Raw genomic sequence first — 19,904 nt, 5'->3', positions numbered from 1 at the left:
ATATCTGTTGATTTATACCATTTTTTATGACTAAATTAATTATATTATAGACAAACTCCTACTGGAATCAGTTTTATTCCTTTAAGGACTTTAAAACATTTGAACTGAAATTAAACATTTGAACATTCACACTCTCAACTTATACCTCAACTTTAAATAAACAAAACCTATGTTGAAACTGAAACTAAATTATATCCAGTTTGTATTGGAAAGCATCATATTTTGCAACACCTACAAACATGGAAAACATAGTTTCTGCCAAAAATAGCATATTAAATAAAAAATATAAATAAAAATAATACATAAAACTTATGGCAACTTATTAGTCAGGAAAAAAACATTATATAAAGATTCTGAAAGCCTTAAACACAGTTTGAGGGTGTTACCAGTGGCGTAGCCAAGGGTGGGCCGGAAATTAGACCCAGGCCATAGAGATTATTCTTTGACTTCATATATATTTATAAATAGTTGTGAAAGAACTGTTTGAATGCAGCCCTTCTCTGTTGTTAAGGATATTTTTGTTAAAAAAAAATTGGGCAAAATTGTTTTTACATTTTTTATTGAGACCCACCCAAAAGTAATTTCCTGGCTATGGCCTTTTTTAAGTTTAACAGTCTGGTAACAATAATTGTGGTTACTATGCTATTTTGGCAGAAACGTTGTGATTACTGTTGTAAACTCCGTTCCCCGAGGGAAGGAACGAGATGTTGTATCGAATGAAGTGACACAAGGGGTCTTCCTGGGACGCCAAACGTACCTCTGAACCTGAGAAAAGACCAATGTCAAGTTGGCAGACAGAATTTGCACTGGACATACGTGTATAAAGGGAAGCGGGGCAGCGATTGCCAGTCAGGATTTTGCACTGAGGAGCCGAAAGTAAGGTACGGCCGTTTACAGTGGTAGGTCTAGTGCTGTGGCAGGAGGGACACAACGTCTCGTTCCTTCCCTCGGCAAACGGAGGTTACAACAGTAACCACGACGTTCCCCTTCTATCACTCACACAAGGGGTCCCATCTAAAAACGCTATGCACTGACCGTGTTACGTGAACTGTCGAGACAGGTGCAAGCAGGCTACTGCGTGCTAGAGGCAACTGTGTCAGCTGCACATAGCCCTCCCCAACTCCCCAAAGAGATGTCACATACAGACCTTAGGTTCCCCGCACCCCTGAGGGGGGTAACAGGTGCTACATGACTAGCATGGGAGCAAGCCCGGCAGCCGCTGACTTTTCTCTCACTATGTCTCTCACATAGGATGTGAAGTGGCTGAGGCTATCTTAACACTATGAAACGCGGCAGGGAAGCCGGTCTTAACCGGTCCTATTCTTTCAGGGGAAAAAGACCCTGTGGAGGCCACATCCTGCCCAGTCTAGGGGGAGGTAACATGTGGCAAATACACCACGAGGGTTTTGAAGCCGTACGTGAAAAATTACGCGGTGGTAGGTCCAGCCTAATGAGGGGGGGACTCTACTGCATGGCGACCGGGGCAGCGGGGCTGCCCAAGGGAAACGCGGGTCAGCCAACAAGGGGACCGCACCGTGAGAAATACATCACGGGGAGTTTGCCGTGGAGCCCAACCCCATCACAGAGCACCTGTGACTCTTAGTGGGCCTGGCTGCGAATTGCTCCGCTGAATTCGCGGCCAGAAGGCTAGGGAGGAGGGATGTTCTTGGGAGGAAGCGACACTTAGTGGCTATCCTGGGATAGAAGGCACACTGGATCAACTTGGTGAAGAGTGCTGTGTGCAAGCGGAACACCCGGTCAGTTGTGCCGCGTTACTGAGTTCTATCGGCTCAGACCTGACAAAACACGGGACGAGACCGACTCAACCCTGAGATTGTAAAATCTGGCAAAGGTATTGGGTGTTGCCCAGCCCGCTGCTCTGCAGATGTCTGCTAAGGAGGTGCCATGGGCCAGTGCCCACGAGGATACCACACTTCTTGTAGTGTGCTCGAACCCGCAAGGGGGCGGGCACAGCCTGGGTGTGATAAGCTAAGGAAATAGCATCAACGACCCAGTGAGCTAACCTCTGTTTGGAGATGGCGTTCCCTTTCCGCCATCCGCCGAAGCAGACAAAGGATTGCTCAGAACATCTAGAGCTCTGCTTGCAGTCCAAATAGATACGCAAAGCACGTACCGGACACAGCAGGCTGGCTGGGTCTGCCTCCTCCCGGGGCAGCTTGCTTGCAGGTTCACGACCTGGTCCCTGAATGGGGAACCTTGGGCACGTAGCCCGGTCGTGGCCTCAGGATAACGTGAGAATGTGCCGGACCGAACTCCAGGCAGGTGTCGCTGATAGAGAACGTATGCAGGTCCCCAACCCTCTTGACCCCCCTTTACAGAAGATCAGGCATTAACAGACGATAAAACTGTAATGTCTATAATGTTGATGAATCATCATTGTGTAATTAGATAAAATATGATTGTTTATTGTGTTTAAAAATATGTAATTAAATAATAATTGTATTAATAACCTCAGTAAGCAAGCTGAAAACGACTGTGGCATGGAACACAAAACTCAATAATATTGTAACGTTTGTGTGGGAAGCAGGAGCAGGCAGACAGGTGGATCAGATCCAAACGCAGTTTTATTAAGGCATTAACAAAATAAACAAACACAGGAGCAAATCAAAGGTCCACGATGGGAAAAAGCAAACTAAGGTGGAGAAACATGAATAAAGAACAAAAGCGAGGGTAACGAGCACAGACATGGGCGACGAACAGAAAACGTCAACGCACGACAACGGGAAGGGAAAACAGCGGGGTTTAAATAAAGAGACACGGTAATGACAAAATGACAGACAGGTGCGGACAATAACACACTGACAGGGCCGGAAACGACGGGAAGAAGGGAAGTGTAGTTTTCACAAAGACAGTGAAACACGGGCGGACAACAAGGAAGACATGACAGGGAGCGAGATTGGCAAAACGGCAAACATGGGGCGGACAACATGGGAACGTGACATGGAACGTGATCGGCAAAACCGATCGACACGAAACATGGTGTGGACGACAGGAAACATGGTGCGGACAACACGAAACCGTGACAAATATGTTGATTAATGGAGAAAAATAACCTTGGGAGAAACCAGACTCACTGTGGGGGCCAGTTCCCCTCTGGCTAACATCATGAATATAATGTAAATATTACTTATGTATAATTAAGTCATGGTTTAAAATTATTAAACTAAGTAAGTGTTAAGGGTCAGTGTTTAAACATCGATTTTGTTTGAACTGTAAGATTAATGACCAATGTCTTTGAAGTCCATCCTGGATTAACTGCAGAAGTTCACATAGATGCAATTGTCCTTGTTAATTGGCTAATGAAGGCTTTTGCTGGCAATTGTTAGTCTGTGCATTCCATTTCAAGATCATAGTCCATCAATAGACCGAGGTGATGCAGGCAGAGATCAGGGATGTGAAACGCAGTTCAACCTGGCCGGTAATTTCGGTGAGGTTTGGTGTTGTCCATTCTAAATCCAAGGTTCAGACATCCCTTCCCTTTATACCCGTATGTCTTGGGCGGGGCATGCAAATTCTGTCTGCCAACTTGACATTGGCCTTTTTTCAGGTTCAGAGGTACGTTTGGCATCCCAGGAAGACCCCTTATGTCACTTCATTCGACACAATGTTGAGTGAGTGACAGAAGGGGAACTATGGTTACCATGGTAAATGGTGCATTCATTCATGAATAAAAGCTTCAACAGAACAGACAAGATCAATAAATTAGTAGTGTTCAATCATTTAGGATTGGACTTTGAACATATCGAGTGAACCGTTGACCGCATCACCTCAGCAATTGACAGAGCCTCCACCTCACTTGATATCATGGAGAGAGAGAGAGAGAGAGAGAGAGAGAGAGGAGAGAGAGAGAGAGCGCATCTATCAAATGATATTGCAGAGTGATGCCATCACAAGAAAACCGCTGAAAGTCCCGGCCAGTGTGGAAGAGTAGATTTAACAGAGAGCATTTGCTCTAAGAGATTTCTGTTCCTCTTCTTGCCACTTTAGAGGAATCCTTAATAATCACTTTATAGGCGCTGTTACAGCACTCGACAGGGATGAGGAAGCACAATTATGCTCGAGGGTGTTTTTTTCCTTTTTCCTTTTTGTTCAGTCAAAACTTACTTGAAAGAGCTGAAAAATCATGAAATCTGTGAAGTCAAATTAATTTAGTATCAGACGTTAGTCTGGAATTCTCTAAAGAATCTTGCTGCCATGCTTCCTGAGTACGGCAATGTAAATGGGTTCAAGGGATAGTTCATTCATTCAGTCATTATGTACTCACCTTTGTGTTGCTCTAAACCCATATTTCTTTCTTTCTTGTTATGGTACAAAAAGGGAGAAATTTTAAAAAATAAAAACAATTTAGGTGAACTATCCCTTTTACACATGCCCCTGTCGGGTGCCTTCGTCAAAAGCCAAAAGTCCAGCCCAACAAATCAATAGGTTACTATCGTAACCCCGGTTCTCTGAAACATCGAGTGGAGAGATCCACCTATGGGAAGGGCATCTGCACCTGACCTCTGCAGAAGCATCCAATTGCACCAAGTCTGGCCTGACAGACAGAAGCGCGTGTCCAATGCTCGGTAAGGGACCCGCCCCTTACCAAGTGCATAAAACACTCGTACGCGCTATCTTACCTCAGTGAGCATATTCGCTTCTCATGCAGCAAGCGGGGCAAGCTTGGTGGATCTCTCCACTCGATGTTTCAGAGAACCGGGGTTACGATAGTAACCTATTGTTCTCTTTCATCATCTCGTGTTCGAGATCTACCTATGGGAGATATGGACAGCTCCCCGATTGCCCAATATACACAATACACAATGAGGCCCTGAAAGCCAGAGGACGGTCACCTCGAAAGGCGGTGCATGACACGTCACACGGAAACCACCCCACAAAGTGAGGAAGCCACTTTAGCAACAAAGAATAGCATATGGTAACATGCATTCGTGAATAAACCTGACCGCACTCTCATGGTGAATATATGGTGGCAGGTGTAGAGTAGAAACATGCTTAGTGACTTTAAAGTGCTGGACTAGGCAGCCCAGACTTAAGGAGGGGTGGAGGGCCTAAGAGCACAAAGCTACAAAGAGCCGACACCCGTGACAGAATGAGCTACCGGGGTTCTGGTGACATCTAGCCGGTAGTATCTGGCAAACGTATGGGGAGAGGCCCAGCTTGCAGCGGCACATATGTCCTGCAAAGAGACTCCCTTAAATAGAGCCCAAGAGGCAGCCATACCTCTAGTGGAGTGAGCTCTGATGCCCTCTGGGGGCTGCACTCCCTTTGATTCATATGCCAAAGATATAGCTTCCACAAGCCAATGAGAAAGGCATTGCTTGGAAATGGGGTTCCCTGAGTGCGGGGGGCCCCAAGAGATGAAAAGCTGGTCGCTTTTCTAAACGAGCTGGTCCTGTCTAAGTATGCCCGCAGGGCACGTACAGGACACAAAGCGTTCAACCTCTGATCCTCTGTGGAGGAGAAAGGAGCTGGGTGGAACGCGGAGAGCTCAATCACCTCACACGTGAATGCCGGGAAGCATTTTGGCATAAAGGCCGGGTTGGGCCTGAGAAAAACCTTATCTCCACTGAGAGAGAATTTAGTGCACGAGGGATGAACAGAGAGTGCATGCATATCACTGACCCGCTTGGCAGATGCCAAGGCCAAGAGCAAAGCTGTCTTGAAAGACAAATTCTTCAGGGAAATACTCCCCAGGGGCTCAAACGGCTGTTGAGACATTGCGTCCAGCACCATGGAGAGGTCCCATTCAGGAACGAATCTCCTGGGGACTGGAAGAGAGCGGTGTGAGCCCTTCATAAACCTACGAATAAGGGGGTGTTGCCCCACCATAGCGCTGTCGAACCCCACATGACATGCAGCGATAGCCGCTAAATAGACCTTAATAGTGGAAAAGGATCTTCCCTTGTCCATAAGGTCCTGCAAAAAGCATAAGATGTCGGTGATTGAGCACTGATATGACGTTACCTGTCGCCCTTCACACCACTCTTCGAACACACGCCACTTACAGTCGTAAAGAGACCGTGTCGAAGAGGCTCTGGCACACTGAATGGTGGCCACAACACGTTGGGGGAGCCCCAATGTGTTTAAGTTGGCCATCTCACGGGCCAGGCCCAGAGGGCCACCCTGTCCGGGTGTGGGTGATAAATTTCCCTGTTCGCTTGAGACAAAAGGTCTGTGCGAAGTGGGAGGGGCCATGGCTGGGCATACAGCAGAGGGATAACCTCTGAGAGCCACGGCGCCTTGGGCCACCTGGGAGCTATCAAAATCATGGTCAAGCTCTGTTCCCTCACCCTGGCCAGAGACGGCATTATGAGGCAAAGGGGAGGAAATGCATAAAGCAGCACGTTGGGCCATGGGTGGGCCAGTGCGTCCACGCCGAGGGGGGCGTCTTCGTCCCGTAGCGAGAAGAACATAGGACAATGGCCGTTTTCGCGCGAGGCGAAGAGATCTACGGTTGGCTGTCCGAACCTCCTCCACAGTAGACACACTATCTGAGGATGGAGGCGCCAGTCTCCGTAGAGCGGGTTTCCCCTTGACAAGAGGTCTGCGCCCCTGTTCAGTATGCCCGGGACATGGGTCGCCCGTAACGACAGGAAGTGCCGCCTGCTCCATACTAACAGCCTGTGAGCGAGAGCATGCAGCTTGGAGGAGCGCATCCCCCCTGGCGGTTGATATATGCTACAGCTGTCGTGTTGTCGCAGCGCACCAGCACATGATGCCCCTGCACGCGGGGCAGAAAGTGATTCAGAGCCTTCCACACAGTGAGGAGCTCTAAATAATTTATATGGGCTGAGTGAAGTGTGCTTGGTCACACACCATTCACTGTTCTGCCCTCTTGCGTGGCTCCCCATCCTGTTAAGGACGCGTCTGTCGTCACTACTTTCCGCAGCATAATCGCCCCGAGAGGGGTCCCATGCGCGTAGAACTCTGCGTTCCTCCAGTGGCGCAGCGCTGCTGTGCACGAGCACGTCACTGTGACAGAGCGGCGGAGATCGCTTAAAGGGCTGAGATGAAGAGTTAAAACCCACTTCATGAACGCCCTCATTCTCAGAAGGCCCAAAGGCAGGACATGTATAGCCGCAGCCATAAGACCCTGTAGCCTGAGACATGCGCGATAAAGTATTCTCGTTCCTTCTTTGAATTGTGAGAGGCAATTCATTAAGGAGAGAACAGCTCTTGTGAGAGACGCGCGCGCATTGTAACCGAATTCAGCTCCAGGCCCAGAAAAGTAACTCTCTGCGCGGGAGTGAAATTGCTGTTGCTCACGTTCACTCTGAAGCCGAGCGCTGTGATGTGAGCGAGCACACGGACAGTGTTTTGCAATACGATCTCTATCGAATCGGCTATAATCAGCCAATCGTCTATGTAAGTCAGGATTTTGAGCCCCGCTATTCTCAGCGGGGCTAACCCTGCTTCCGCACACGTACAAAACACTCTTGGACTGAGTGCTAGGCCAAATGGAAGCACTGTAAATTCGTAACATATGCCTTGGAAGAAACTTCCTGTGTGGCGGGTAAATGTTGATGTGGAAAAACGCATCTTTCAGATCGATTGACGTTAACCAATCGCTCTGTTTTATTGCACGAGAGAGAACGTTGTGGGTTAACATTCTGAAATTGTATTTCCTTAAATGTTTGTTCAACACTCTGAGATCCAGAATAGGACAAAGTGAACCGTCCTTTTTTGGAATCAGGAAATAACGGGAGTAAAAACCCTGTTGACATTGATGCGGAGGCACCGCTCGCACCGCCCCCTTCTCGAGAAGAGAAGAGATCTCGTCTTTCAGAATGTGCACGGAGCTCTCTTCTGTGTGAGAAAAGATAACTCCGCTGAAACGTGGGGGTTTCCTGGCAAACTGAAGTCTGTAGCCCTTCGAAATGGTGCGAATCACCCATTCTGGGGCAGACACAGACTGCCAGGCTGTCACGTGTGACGTGAGAGAGCCCACACTCCGGCGAGTTGCCTAGGGCAGGCAATACAACCGGATTGTTCATTTGTGATACAATGGCGCCATCTAGTGGACAACTTAGGGGCGACATGTAGAATTTCAGATGAACAACAGTACTTGGCAGAGCTTTCGCTCTCAGTGTTTGATATTTTTGTTGTTCTTGTTTTTTTGTTATTTTTGAAACACACACAGGGAATTGAACGTTTATTGAATGTGTGTGAAGTGGTTTGTGCAAACTGTGAAGAGACTGTGGTTGAGCACTTTTCAGCAGTGGTAGGGCACTCTTGGACAGTGAACTTCCCCCCAGTTCTGGAACTGGAAGCTGGGAGGGGAATTCTTTTATGGACCACACCTGAACTTGTGACATGTCCATATTGAACTGGGGTTGGGCACCCGAACGAGGGAAAAGGGGCCCTCGAGCTGAGGACTTCCTCCTTTTGGGTCAAGGGGGGGAAAAACTCAAGCTTGTGTCCACTGGGCTGGTCGCCTGAAAACCTGGACCGAGAAGCCCCTGGAGCTGAGCATCAGGTAGGCCTCTTCCTCTTCCCGTCCGACGGGGTAGAGTGGGTGGGCTTTTTCGCTGCAGCCGCCGTGAAGGATGTCTTACCCCAGGGCTTATGAGGATGGTTGGGCTGCTGTCTAGGCTGCTGGCTGGGTGGCCTGCTGCGAGCCTTAGGCCTGGCTGTGTTATGGTACGGCCGTCCTGTGGCTGGGGCCTGAGGGGGCCGTGCGGAGGGCTGGTGTGGAGTGGCCTTTCTAGGCAGGCACAGTTTAAACGCCTCATTCTCCTTCTTCTTATCATCGCACCGCTGTTGCATAAGTGCAACAGCAGGGCCAAAAAGAGCCTGGCCTGGTTCCACTGGGGCTCCTGCTATGCATCTATTCTCGCTGTCAGGCAGACCAGAGAGATTGAGCCAGAGGGCCCGTTCCCCCACAACACATAGGGCCATGGAGCGTCCGCTGGCTTGGATGGCCTAGCGGGCGTTACGAAGGACCAGGTCATTCATGGTAATGATCTCCTTCCACAGCGTCGGCGATGGCACGCCTTTCTCCAAATGTGTACTCATGTCCTCCAACAGCTCGGCCTGGTAGGCCGAGAGGAGGGAGGAAACATTTAGAGCCCGTACCGCGAGAGCCGAGGCCTTGTACGAGGCCTGGAAGACAGATGCTGAGAAGCGGTCCATCTTATTAGGGAGAACTGGCTTAGGAGGGGCCAGTAACCCTCCCTGCGAGGGGTTAAGGTGTCTTACGATCGAGGGCTCGATGGTGGGAGGGTCGCCCATGCCACACGCTGCCATATCCTTAACCTCCAGACCCGCTAAGCCATGCTTAAGATCTAGCGGGTCCTTCCAATAGTGTCGCATGTGCTTAGCGCACGCAGGGAGTACAGGCATGAGCTGCTTCCTAGGACCGGGAGGGGGACCTAGGAGTTTGCCGTCATACACATCCCTCTCTTGGTCGGCGGCGTTCTGGAGGGCCGGCCATTCAATGCCGAGACGAGCGGCCGCTCGCTCACACACCTCGAGAAGGACCGCGTGCGGCAGTGTAGCCGAGCCGCTAACCCGGGGAGCTTGGGCAGATGGGGTGGTTTCCTCGTCGTCCGAGCCCTCAAGTATAGCAGGGTCCTTGTCCTCACCTGAGCCGGGCGGCTCGTAGTCGAACGAGGAAATACCGGGAAGGATTTCCTCGAGTAGGCCCTCGTTAGACTGGTCAGCCCAACTGAGAGCAGGCATGCTCTGGGAAGTCCCCGGAGCTGTAACGCTTTCACCTACTCCAGCGTCCGAGTCGTAATGTTCGTCCGTGCTTTGGGAGGATGCAACTTTGAGTCTTCGTCGAAGAAGCTTCCTAGGCAGGGTGAGGCAATGGGTGCAGTTCTCAGGAAGTGAAAGCGCTTCCTGCGCGTGTCTTAGTCCCATGCACACCACGCAGAAGGGATGGGCATCCCTCGCGGCAATGAGTGAACCGCAGGCGGCAGGGCATGCACGCGACTGCACGTCCGGTGAGTTAGTGGGACCGGAGAGCTTGTGATCCATCGGAGAGGTGAAAGCTGAGAAACAGGCGGGCAGCCTGAGCAAATCCAGGTAGCGAGCGTGGGTGGCTTGCAACCCGAAATAATCGCAACTAAACGCAACCGTCTGACAATCACGCCTGGCGGAGGCTGATCGAATGGATATTTCCTCCTGTTGACTGTGGTGAAGTCAGCGAAAACCGTAGAGCTGCGAAGCAAAGAGGTCGCGAGAAGTGAATAACAACTGAGGTAAGATAGCGCATACAAGTGTTTTATGCACTTGGTAAGGGGCGGGTCCCTTACCGAGCATTGGACACGTGCTTCTGTCTGTCAGGCCAGACTTGGTGCAATTGGATGCTTCTGCAGAGGTCAGGTGCGGATGCCCTTCCCATAGGTGGATCTCGAACATGAGATGATGAAAGAGAACTGTCAAAACTGAGGCCAAATATGAGCTCAATGATGGATGCAATCAGTTTTAGCCAGATCATGCCAGCAAGGTTCGGGCATCATCTCAAAATAGAGAATTATTAATAGCTAATGAAAAGTTCAATTTGGCTATTATACTAATCCTGAGGTTGGAGCATAGTGCAGGAAAGAGGCTCAGGTAAATGAGTTCTGTGAAAATGGCACCTGCTAGGGGAGCACTTTGTACTTTTTTCTGTGTTTCCTCTTTGATCCTCACAAGATATGATGAAAGAAGAATTAAGTCTTCTGTCCTGTAATACAGGTTGCTCTAAGACCTCAGAGGCTATCATTAATAGCAGTTTGGAAAGGGTCTCCTCCAGAGACTCCTCCAGAGATTAGGAGTTTATTTTAAGCTTGGAATTTGAGTTCTACATTTCCCCTTCATGCTCATTCTCATCACACAACGTCTTAAGTAACTCGAAAGCCTCTTCATTTATCAAGATGTTTTTTTTTTTGCTCTGAAATCTTGAACAGCTTTAATCAAGAGCTGAGGGTGCATTTTACTATATCCTGATTTAACCTCACTGAAATAATTAATATGCTTTCTAATGACATACTTTTTATAAAGTGTCTAATCATCATATAAATTGTTTTCTTTTCATGAAGTGCCTAATTATATCTATTTAAAATAGATATAATTATATATTTTAAAGCGTGTAATTGTTAGATGTTAAAATACTTTATTCTGTCCCATCTTATTACACTGATATAAGTGAACCAATTGTAGATTAATTTACCCAAAAGGTGAAAAAATTTTATTTGTAGACAGCCTGTTTGTTTGAATATTTAATGGATAGATGGGGCATCATAATAAAATATATGTTTAGTCTTAACAAGCCTCTAGCATAACCTGACCCATTAGTTTAGCTTGGTGTTTTCTTGAGGAGAGCAATAAGCTGCTGTCCACTTTAAGCCTCATCAGAACTCATTTGTATAAACAGTCTGTGCTTGAATGAAGTTGGGCCAAGACTACTGCCGGTAATGATTGTGGTCCATACCAGGCCACCATTGTCTCCCCTCTGGCTGAGTCACACGGCTTCCCTTCCTTCATTAATTTTTCCTCTTCCAGCCAGCTTGATCAAATCCAGATTTTATTGTGATTGCGGCACTTAAAAAGCCATTTTTCAGCTGTCTTCTAACACCAGCAATGAAGGCAATTATTACTGATAGAAATGCATTTAGACAAAAAAGAAGAAATAGAAGACAGAAAGAAACTAATGAGGGATAGCAGGGTTTCTTTTAGTCCTCAAAAAGCCTCATTAGCATAATCACTATCTATTTTCTTACTGAAACTTACAGGGTAATGTGGCTTGTCTTTCTTTCTTGCTTTCTCACATTCTTTCTTTCTTTTATCTATACAGTATATCATCACTTCTGCATAATGCTAGTTGGGCTGTGCAAAGTACAAAGAAAAGGATTTTTATTTGTAAAATAGTTTAATTATGAAAGAAAACAACTAATCTTGGTTTGCTATAACCCTCTAGGGTCTGAGGGTGTTTTGGGCCCTGGAGAAGTTTTGACATGCCTTGACATTTGAGCTTTTTTCAGTTGCTTAAAAACGTATTAATGGCTAAAGTCATACTGGGCTACAATAATATGTGAGCAACGTGTGTACATGTTTGTATTTTTTAGAAAATAATGTTTATGCATGGTTTTTGAAAAATCATTGAAAAAAGGCCATATAACACATACTAAACATTTGTCCACAAGACTTTTGAGAACTTGATCTTGCCTAGAGTTTTTGCTACAAAATGATGTGAAAACCATCCTGATCACTCATTCATACAAAACAATTTAGTCATTTAACTTTTGTAAGACACTTTTAGTGTTAGAAAGGTCATATGCGAGGAGGCGTGAATTATCATGAATATTGATGTAATTCACACCTGAGGAGACAAAGACCCCTCCCCTGGGCCTATCAATGAGGAATGTGACAGAAATAGAATGAATGTAAGGAGACTTAATGATCAAAATCAAGTTGCAAGTAAAAAGAAGTAATCTGACTATATTATATTACTATACTATATTATGCTACTACAATAAAGTTGCAACTTGTATATTATACAACAATATAATAACATCTAAGAAACCTGAACTGAGTAGTTGGCACAAATGCTCAATTTACATGTTTTACTTTTAGAGACACCGGATTGATTCTGGTCTGTGTTGTACCCTGATCCCAATACCCCACTAACAAATAAATGCCACAAAGTGACATGATACCATGGTAGAACCATGTTTTTGACATTTACCATGATATTCTTTTAAGTACCTTGGAGTACCAATTAAATACATGAATATGGTAATCATTTAGTAGCAGGATAGATGTATGTCCACAATACTTTTTTTGTGGGCCTTTCTCCCTTATAATTTCCTGCCCCTTTATTCTGTCTCTATCAACACAAAATGGCAAGCCACTTAAAAAAGCCCTCAAATACAATTTGAGATAAATTTAGGACCATTTCTTGTTGTTTTGATCACTTTAAAGATAATAGAATGTACAATCCAGTTCCCACTTTTATAAATATTGTACCTCCAACCATGTTTTATATCTATAGGAGTTGTATCTTTTCATAAAGAACACTTAACAAGCCTGTAATATTTTCCTTGGCTTGTTTCAATTTCAATCAGCTCAATTTTACTTTACAAATGGAAAAGAGTTAATTTGTACCACTCCTTTTACAACTCTCTCAAAATGACAGAGTGTCTGTCATATTAATTACTGCCCCAAGGGCAGAAGCAAGAATATCGAAGAATTGAGAATGTGGCACGGAAGCTTGTTTAGGTTGCATATGCTTGGAGACCCTCCTACACTGAGGGCCATGAAAAGATCCTCTTCATCTCACTCTCATTTTCTCGACTATGGCCAATTTCTTATAGCTTTATTTGTCTTCTGTGCCTGTTCCAAGCCTTTACAAATTATCTTCTGGAAGCTGCCACGCTCACTTGAGTTTTTTGTGTTCTAATAGAGATAGATGAATGAAGTAACTTTGCAGATCTTTGACTTGGCATATTAAGGTAGTCACTGGGTTTCTTGCACTGTCTCTGCTGAGTTATCTTTTCAGGATTCCCAGTCATGGAAAACCAGGCAATATCAGGGAAATTTTCACATCTGGAAAAGCAGTATATATATATATATCATGTATATACAGTATATCATGTATACAGTAGGGCTGTCAATCAATTGCAATTTTCAAACAAATTAATCATATGATGTGCTGATTAATTAATCGAATTGGGTCATACTTGTGAAAAGTGCCTAAATACAGACTTAACAACTCATCTACTCCAACGCCACCACTTTTAGTCATGTACGAATCCAAATGAACATTAAATGATCTGTGAGTGAGCTTGTTTATAAAAACCACTCATCTTGGTTATGTTAAAGCTGCACCTCTTTGCCTACCACCTGTGTTGTTTATTGAGAATTTGTTGACTAATGGTCTGAAAAGTTGCTATGGATAATATAAAATGAGCAATAGCTAGTAGTAGGCACATCAAATATTCATGAAATATGCTTGTTACTGTGTTATTGTAATCATTATTTATTTTTGAAGCAATGTAAAAATTAATAAACAACTCATGTTGTTTCATACCTGTATGGCTTTCTGTCTTCAGTGGGAAACAAAAAGAGAATTATAGAGAATGAGAGCTTCAATTCCCCTTTGCTTGCATTGCATGATTTTTTAATATATTGAAAGTGAAAGAGGACTGGGGCTGTCAATCCCTAACATGTTGCCTACTCTCTCCTTTTGTGTTCTACGGAAGACAGTCAAATGGGTTTGAATGAGATGATGGTGAATACACCTGAGCTCCTGTCCCAGTATGGGGCATAGTTAGCACAAGTACTGGGCTGGCAGTTAGTTTCTCCGCAAACTCATCTGCCCCAGGGCTAGGATGAAATCAACCAGGGAACACATTTGTGAACACTACTGGGAATCACCAATGCACATTTTCAGCTCAAGGGAGGTGAAAGGTGCTAGGCGCAAGCAATATACCCGGACTTACCCTTTCGTTCCTGCTAAGACATGGGACGAGACCGGCTCAACCTGGAGATTGTAGAATCTGGCAAAGTTGTTGGGTGTAGCCCAGTCCGCTGCTCTGCAAATGTCAGCTAGAGAGGCGCCACTGGTCAGAGCCCAGGAGGCCGCCACACTCCTGGTGGAATGGCTCGTAGTCCTGCAGGGGGTGGCACGTGCTGAGCCTGGTAGGCAACATCTATGGCGTCGATGTTCCAGTGGGCGATCCTCTGTTTGGAGACAGCGCTTCCTTTCCACTGCCCACCAAAGCAGACAAAGAGCTACTCAGAGATCCTAAAGCTCTGTGTGCAATTCAAATAGATGTGTATAGCGCACACTAGACACAGCTAAGCTCTTTTCCCAGTTGACCCGAAGCGCTAGCCAGCTGAGGTGCACGAACACCAGGTCCCTGTGTGCACACAACACATCCCAAGAGTGAGCTAGGATTAGCCAGTCGTTGAAGTAGTTGAGAATGCAGATGCCCACTTCCCTTACCGGGGCAAGGACAGCCTCTGCGACCTTTGTGAAGACGCGAGGGGACAAGGACAGGCCAAAAGGAAGGACTTTGTGGGAAAGCATGTCTGTCATCTCAGCGTCCGCCTGTGACTGGGCGACCACACCCGAGGGGGGAAGCCCAGCAGAGGTTTCCGTGTCAGACAAGACGAGCCCGCTCTCCGATGCTGCGCTTGAGAGCTCATTGCCTTCACGGGCACCGAATAAGAGGTCGAACTTGCCCTGGGACGAGCCGGCGCACTCATCCGAATGCCTAACCGGAGCAAACGAGCGTGCCGGGGAATGGGAGGCCCGCGGGGACTTAACCGGTGGAGGTGGTCCCATTGTGGTCCCCAAATCGTCTTGAAAACGACGTTGCTGATGTGTGCCGCTCTTTTAGAATATACTCTTTTTGTGAGGGAAAACACACTCTTAGAATATACTCTGAGATCTGCTGAAGCATCCAGGGGCAATCTCTGCAGTGCACCCATGCAGAGAGGGGAGAAAGCCTCTGTAATGCGCCGTAAGGATCCAGCAGAGGTGAGGGATGGAAATCGCTCATCTCAGCTTGAACCATTGAGCGTTCGGCTCCGAAGAGAAAATCTGATGAGCAGTATGCACATCTCCTCCTTTATACCCATATGTCTGGGGGAGGGGCATGCAAATACCACTCGCCAATTCCCATTGGCCATTTATCAAAGATCAGAGGTGTCTCGGGCTCTCAAGATTGACCCCTAGTGTCACTACATCGACACAACTTTGAGTGAGTGACAAAGTTCTGCAAGGGCAAGCAAGGCAGAACACAAGAGCACAGAGCTCTTTGAGGACAGTGCTTTGAGGAAACCAAGCCAGGCTTAAGAGCTGCAGAGACTAGCAGCAAATCTGCCCTGAGACTGAACTGACAATCACATAATGCTGCCATGGGGCTTTGGGAAAAAGAGAAAGAGCAAAGAGCTCAGGCTTGACTCTCTGTGGGTATGTGGAAACATGTTTTTATAAGTGTGTTGGTCAGGTTTTATCTACATTGTGGGGACCCAATGTAAAAACAGGATAGTATAACTTACATTGTGGTGAGAAATCAATGGCAAACAACTTAATAATCATACTAAAATATGTCTTTAAGAAAATATAAAAATGCAGAAGGGTTCCTATGAGCATTAGGTAAAGGTATAGGGATAGAAAATATAATTAACATGAGTAATATAAGTAATAACAACTTTTTTCAAATTGAACCTATACCAAAATCTGGTCTCACAGACCAGTGGTTCTTAGCTGGTTTTGGTTAGGGACCCAGATTTTACATTTGACATCAAGTGTCGACCCACCATAGTGAAAAACATAAGCTGTTTTTAATATCTCCTGAGCCGCATTTTATTTTATCTTACGTACTTGTGTTAATGGTTTTCTAGAATAAGGGCATGTATGAAGTGACATTATTTTTGTTGTTGAGGTCCAAATCCCTTCATGAACTTGCCCTTATATTAACAGTGCAATGAGCACAGGTAAGACCATATACATCTCCTGATTACTGTGATTAGGTCAATGTTGCAATGTAGTCTTTCTATAATAATAACCATATTAAATGATAGTGTTTATAAAGGAATAGTAGCCAAAACAGATTTTGACTAAAATTGGAACTGTTGTAATAAAATTGAGGTCTAGATAACTCATAGATTATTTAAAATGAAACTACATTTTGTAAAATATCAGTTACTATTACTACTGTAAAATCGTGAAACAGTTTTGTAAGGGTGATGTGTAATTTAAAAAGAACTTTATTTTGGTGCATATAGCACAGTGTTTCGCTTTTTCCCTTTGTGCTGTTTAGCATGTCGGGTCTGTCTACTGTTTGAGTTGACTTTCTGAATAGCGCTTTAAACTAGATAATTCTCACTATTCAAATGTGTCACATAATTTTTGAGGTCTGTTCACTGCAACATTGAGAGAAGCCTGGTTGATGCGCATGTGCACACCAAAGAGCAGGGCAGATCATGTCAATGTTGATGAAGTTACTACATTTTAGCCCGTTGCTCCTATAAGGCCACGAGAGTTAAGGAGCTATCAGGTTTGAAAAGCTGAAAAAAAAATTTGGAGACATGTGAGCTGGGTGGCACTTTTCAAGTGCAAGTGCTTTAGGTATCAAAAAAGTTATTCTTCAGGATAAATTGTGCTTATTTAACAATACTTGTATATATTCATTTTGTCAAAGGAAAATGTCAACATGGTAGTGGATGTAGTACTTTATTTAGGATAGTTCCCCCAAAAATAAAATTCTGTCATAATTTACTTGCCCACATGTTGTTTCAAACCCATATTTCTTTTTAGTAATTTCTTCATCAAAATCAGTACATACCTTGAAAGTACGGAAATGTGGATAGAGCCGCAATGACCAAAGGTGCTTGAGGATTTAATGCACTGTGTGATAGTGTATTATTTACAATGCAATGAGTTGTGGAATGGCTGTTATATGGTCACAATCCCCACAACATATAACAAGCACAACCTCCCAGGCTCAGCATGGCATTCCTGCAATGTTATCAGATAGAACTGATTTCCACACAAAGTGAGATTTAGCAGTTTTTCTGCATTGTTGTCTTTTTTTGGTCGGTTTGCTGAAGAACAATGCTGATCTGTTATGTTTGTGTGGTCTGTGTGTGTATACACCCAGTTTTGGATGATGATGATGTTATGGTTTTATACTCGGGCCCACTTGGCAGTGCTGGAAGTATTTGGAATGGATAAAGCTTTGATCATTGCTGAAGTGTGTGTTTGTGTGTATGAATTCAGGTCCAGATGGTTGGTTGTGTGTAAAGGTGCAGTCTCGCTGTTTGTTCTGTTTTAATTCTGTGGGTTCTTTATGTCTCGCTTTATATGATGAGTGCGAATTGTGCTCGGGGTGGGTGAACTCCAAACAACTCTTAATTGCAATTTGTATGGCCTGTTTGGTCAATTCATCGCTTCATATTTCCACAGCGATCTCTCCCTCTGCACTCCCCATGCACTCTCATTCTTACACATTTCCATTTCTCTCTCTCTCCCTCTCCCTCTATCTACCCCCCCCCCCCCCCACTCTCTCCCTCAGTTTTGTCCTCATCTGCAATCGCACCTCACTCACTTGCTCTCACTCCCAGACACTTTGAGTCATCACACTTCATTTCTCACTTCCATCACTGTGTGTTCTACACCATCCTACAAACTTCTTCCACTCCGTCTCCCACCTTCTCCCTGACTTCTCATTCTACTGGGAGCCTGTGATCTGAAGCTGGGACAGCTTCTTTAAAGTGCTGGATTCCTGGTCTGCTGATAGGATTAAGTGAAGTGGACAGCTGGCAGGCAATCAATGTCCAGAGAGGCAGCCAGGACTGGCTCATATTTATTGAGAGGATTGAAAGATTGCACAGATATTGGCCAATAGCTGAAGGATGGGGCCAGGAAAGCCTCTGTGCTGTTTTGTGTAATGTGAAAATCTGCCCCGAGGGTGAGTGAGATGGGGTGTGAATTCTGGATGAGTTAAGGGGACGTGTCTGTGTGGGTTTTTTTGGCTTAAAGGAGGGATGATATAGATATTCTTTAGGTTTAACTTGTTGTTGGTATAGTGATTTGCTGACTGTAAATCAGGTGAAGTGCCAAGGGAGTTTATGTTGGTAATATTGGTGGGCTGCTGTGCTAAAAATCTTTCACGTTGTCCTCTTACATGGATGTTCTTGTTGAAATGCTACAGCAGAGGGGTAATCAACTCCGATCCTGCAGAGTTTAGGTGTGGTCACCCTAGACTTTTACAATTTCCTTTCATTTCTACACAGGAAACGCAGACGTTTCGTCTTCTGCAATGTATACATTTTAAGTTTGTTGAGCTGTGATTTTCTGTAGATTAAATATTTGCGGCTCATAATTTTGAGTTCTCAAGTTTCTGATGTGATGTTGGAAGGGGTATGTTGTCATGAAAACGTATGTAAAAAATGCAATGATTTTGCAACATTATCCCATTTTCAGTGCTTTATTTCAATAATTTCAATATTTAAGGTATTACAGATCTTGTAGTCAATTATTATAAAGCTAATAACTCACCCTTCACAGGATGTTTTATGCAAATAGTTTAATTATTGAAAACATTTTTATAATTATTAAACATTTGATAGATGCCATGCATTAATTCCATGATATTTAGTTCATGTAAATGTGATACAGGTGTATTCATTTATGATTATTCACTGGCACAACAAAAAAGATTTAGCCAATGTTTGTTGTGTTTTCTTTTAGTTTTGCTATCTTCCTTGTTTAGTTTCCGACTTAAATGTGTGACATGTTAAAATAACAAATTCCCAGCTCGGACGTAGGATTTTATTAGGTGAGCACTTGACCTCAATTGACCTCTTGGCTCATGACAAAGTATACAACTTTCAAACCTCCATGGGTATATTTTAACAGTAATTTCGAAGTAATGCCTGTGACCACAAAATTAAAGAAGCAAATCAAGGTGTTCAGGATTGCCTGAAATTGACAGGCAGGTGTGTAAGTGCAAGTTTGGAACTTAACTCTGTAAGACAGTGACCCTCCAGAAGCAGAGTTGAAAATCCCTGACCTACTGACTATTCAGTGTACACTTGGCAGTTTGATTACACACTTATTTGATTTGCTCTTATCCCTTAATCTTTCTATTTTCCTGTCCACAGGTCCTTTGGCATCTTGACATCTTTCGCAGAAGCTTCAGGCAGCTGAACACTCACAAGTGCATGGAGGACTCCTGCATCTTCTGCGCACTGAAGGTGAGTGTTATCAGGTGCATTCTGCAACATGGTCCAATAGAGCTGCTCCATTTGCAATGGAATCCACAAAGCCCGGAAGAAAATGGGTTGCCTCTGCAATTACACATCACTCGTCGAGCATTTAAAGTTGATATGTGCTTGACAAACGATGATTAATTCAGACAGACCATGTTCCTGCATCTTAA

The 19,904-nt window shown here is 45.0% G+C and overlaps 1 protein-coding gene across 3 annotated transcripts in view; it reads left to right on the top strand.

Annotated features, from left to right (window-relative positions):
* The window catches only part of usp54b (ubiquitin specific peptidase 54b), a 177,974-nt gene that overhangs the window by 70,703 nt on the left and 87,367 nt on the right, over nucleotides 1–19,904 (top strand). For all 3 annotated transcript variants that reach the window (XR_007968524.1, XM_052103414.1, XM_052103413.1), the window contains exon 3: nucleotides 19,627–19,719. Coding sequence is in view for 2 of the 3 variants with exons in the window: in XM_052103414.1 (XP_051959374.1) it covers nucleotides 19,627–19,719 (93 nt within the window). In the remaining variant the exon portion in view is untranslated. The remainder of the gene's footprint in view (nucleotides 1–19,626; nucleotides 19,720–19,904) is intronic.

Source organism: Xyrauchen texanus, chromosome 33, assembly GCF_025860055.1.
Source record: "Xyrauchen texanus isolate HMW12.3.18 chromosome 33, RBS_HiC_50CHRs, whole genome shotgun sequence".
Classification (NCBI taxonomy): Eukaryota; Metazoa; Chordata; class Actinopteri; order Cypriniformes; family Catostomidae; genus Xyrauchen; species Xyrauchen texanus.
The sequence above is the reverse complement of the archived record's forward strand: the minus strand, read 5'-3'. Positions and strand labels throughout refer to the sequence as shown.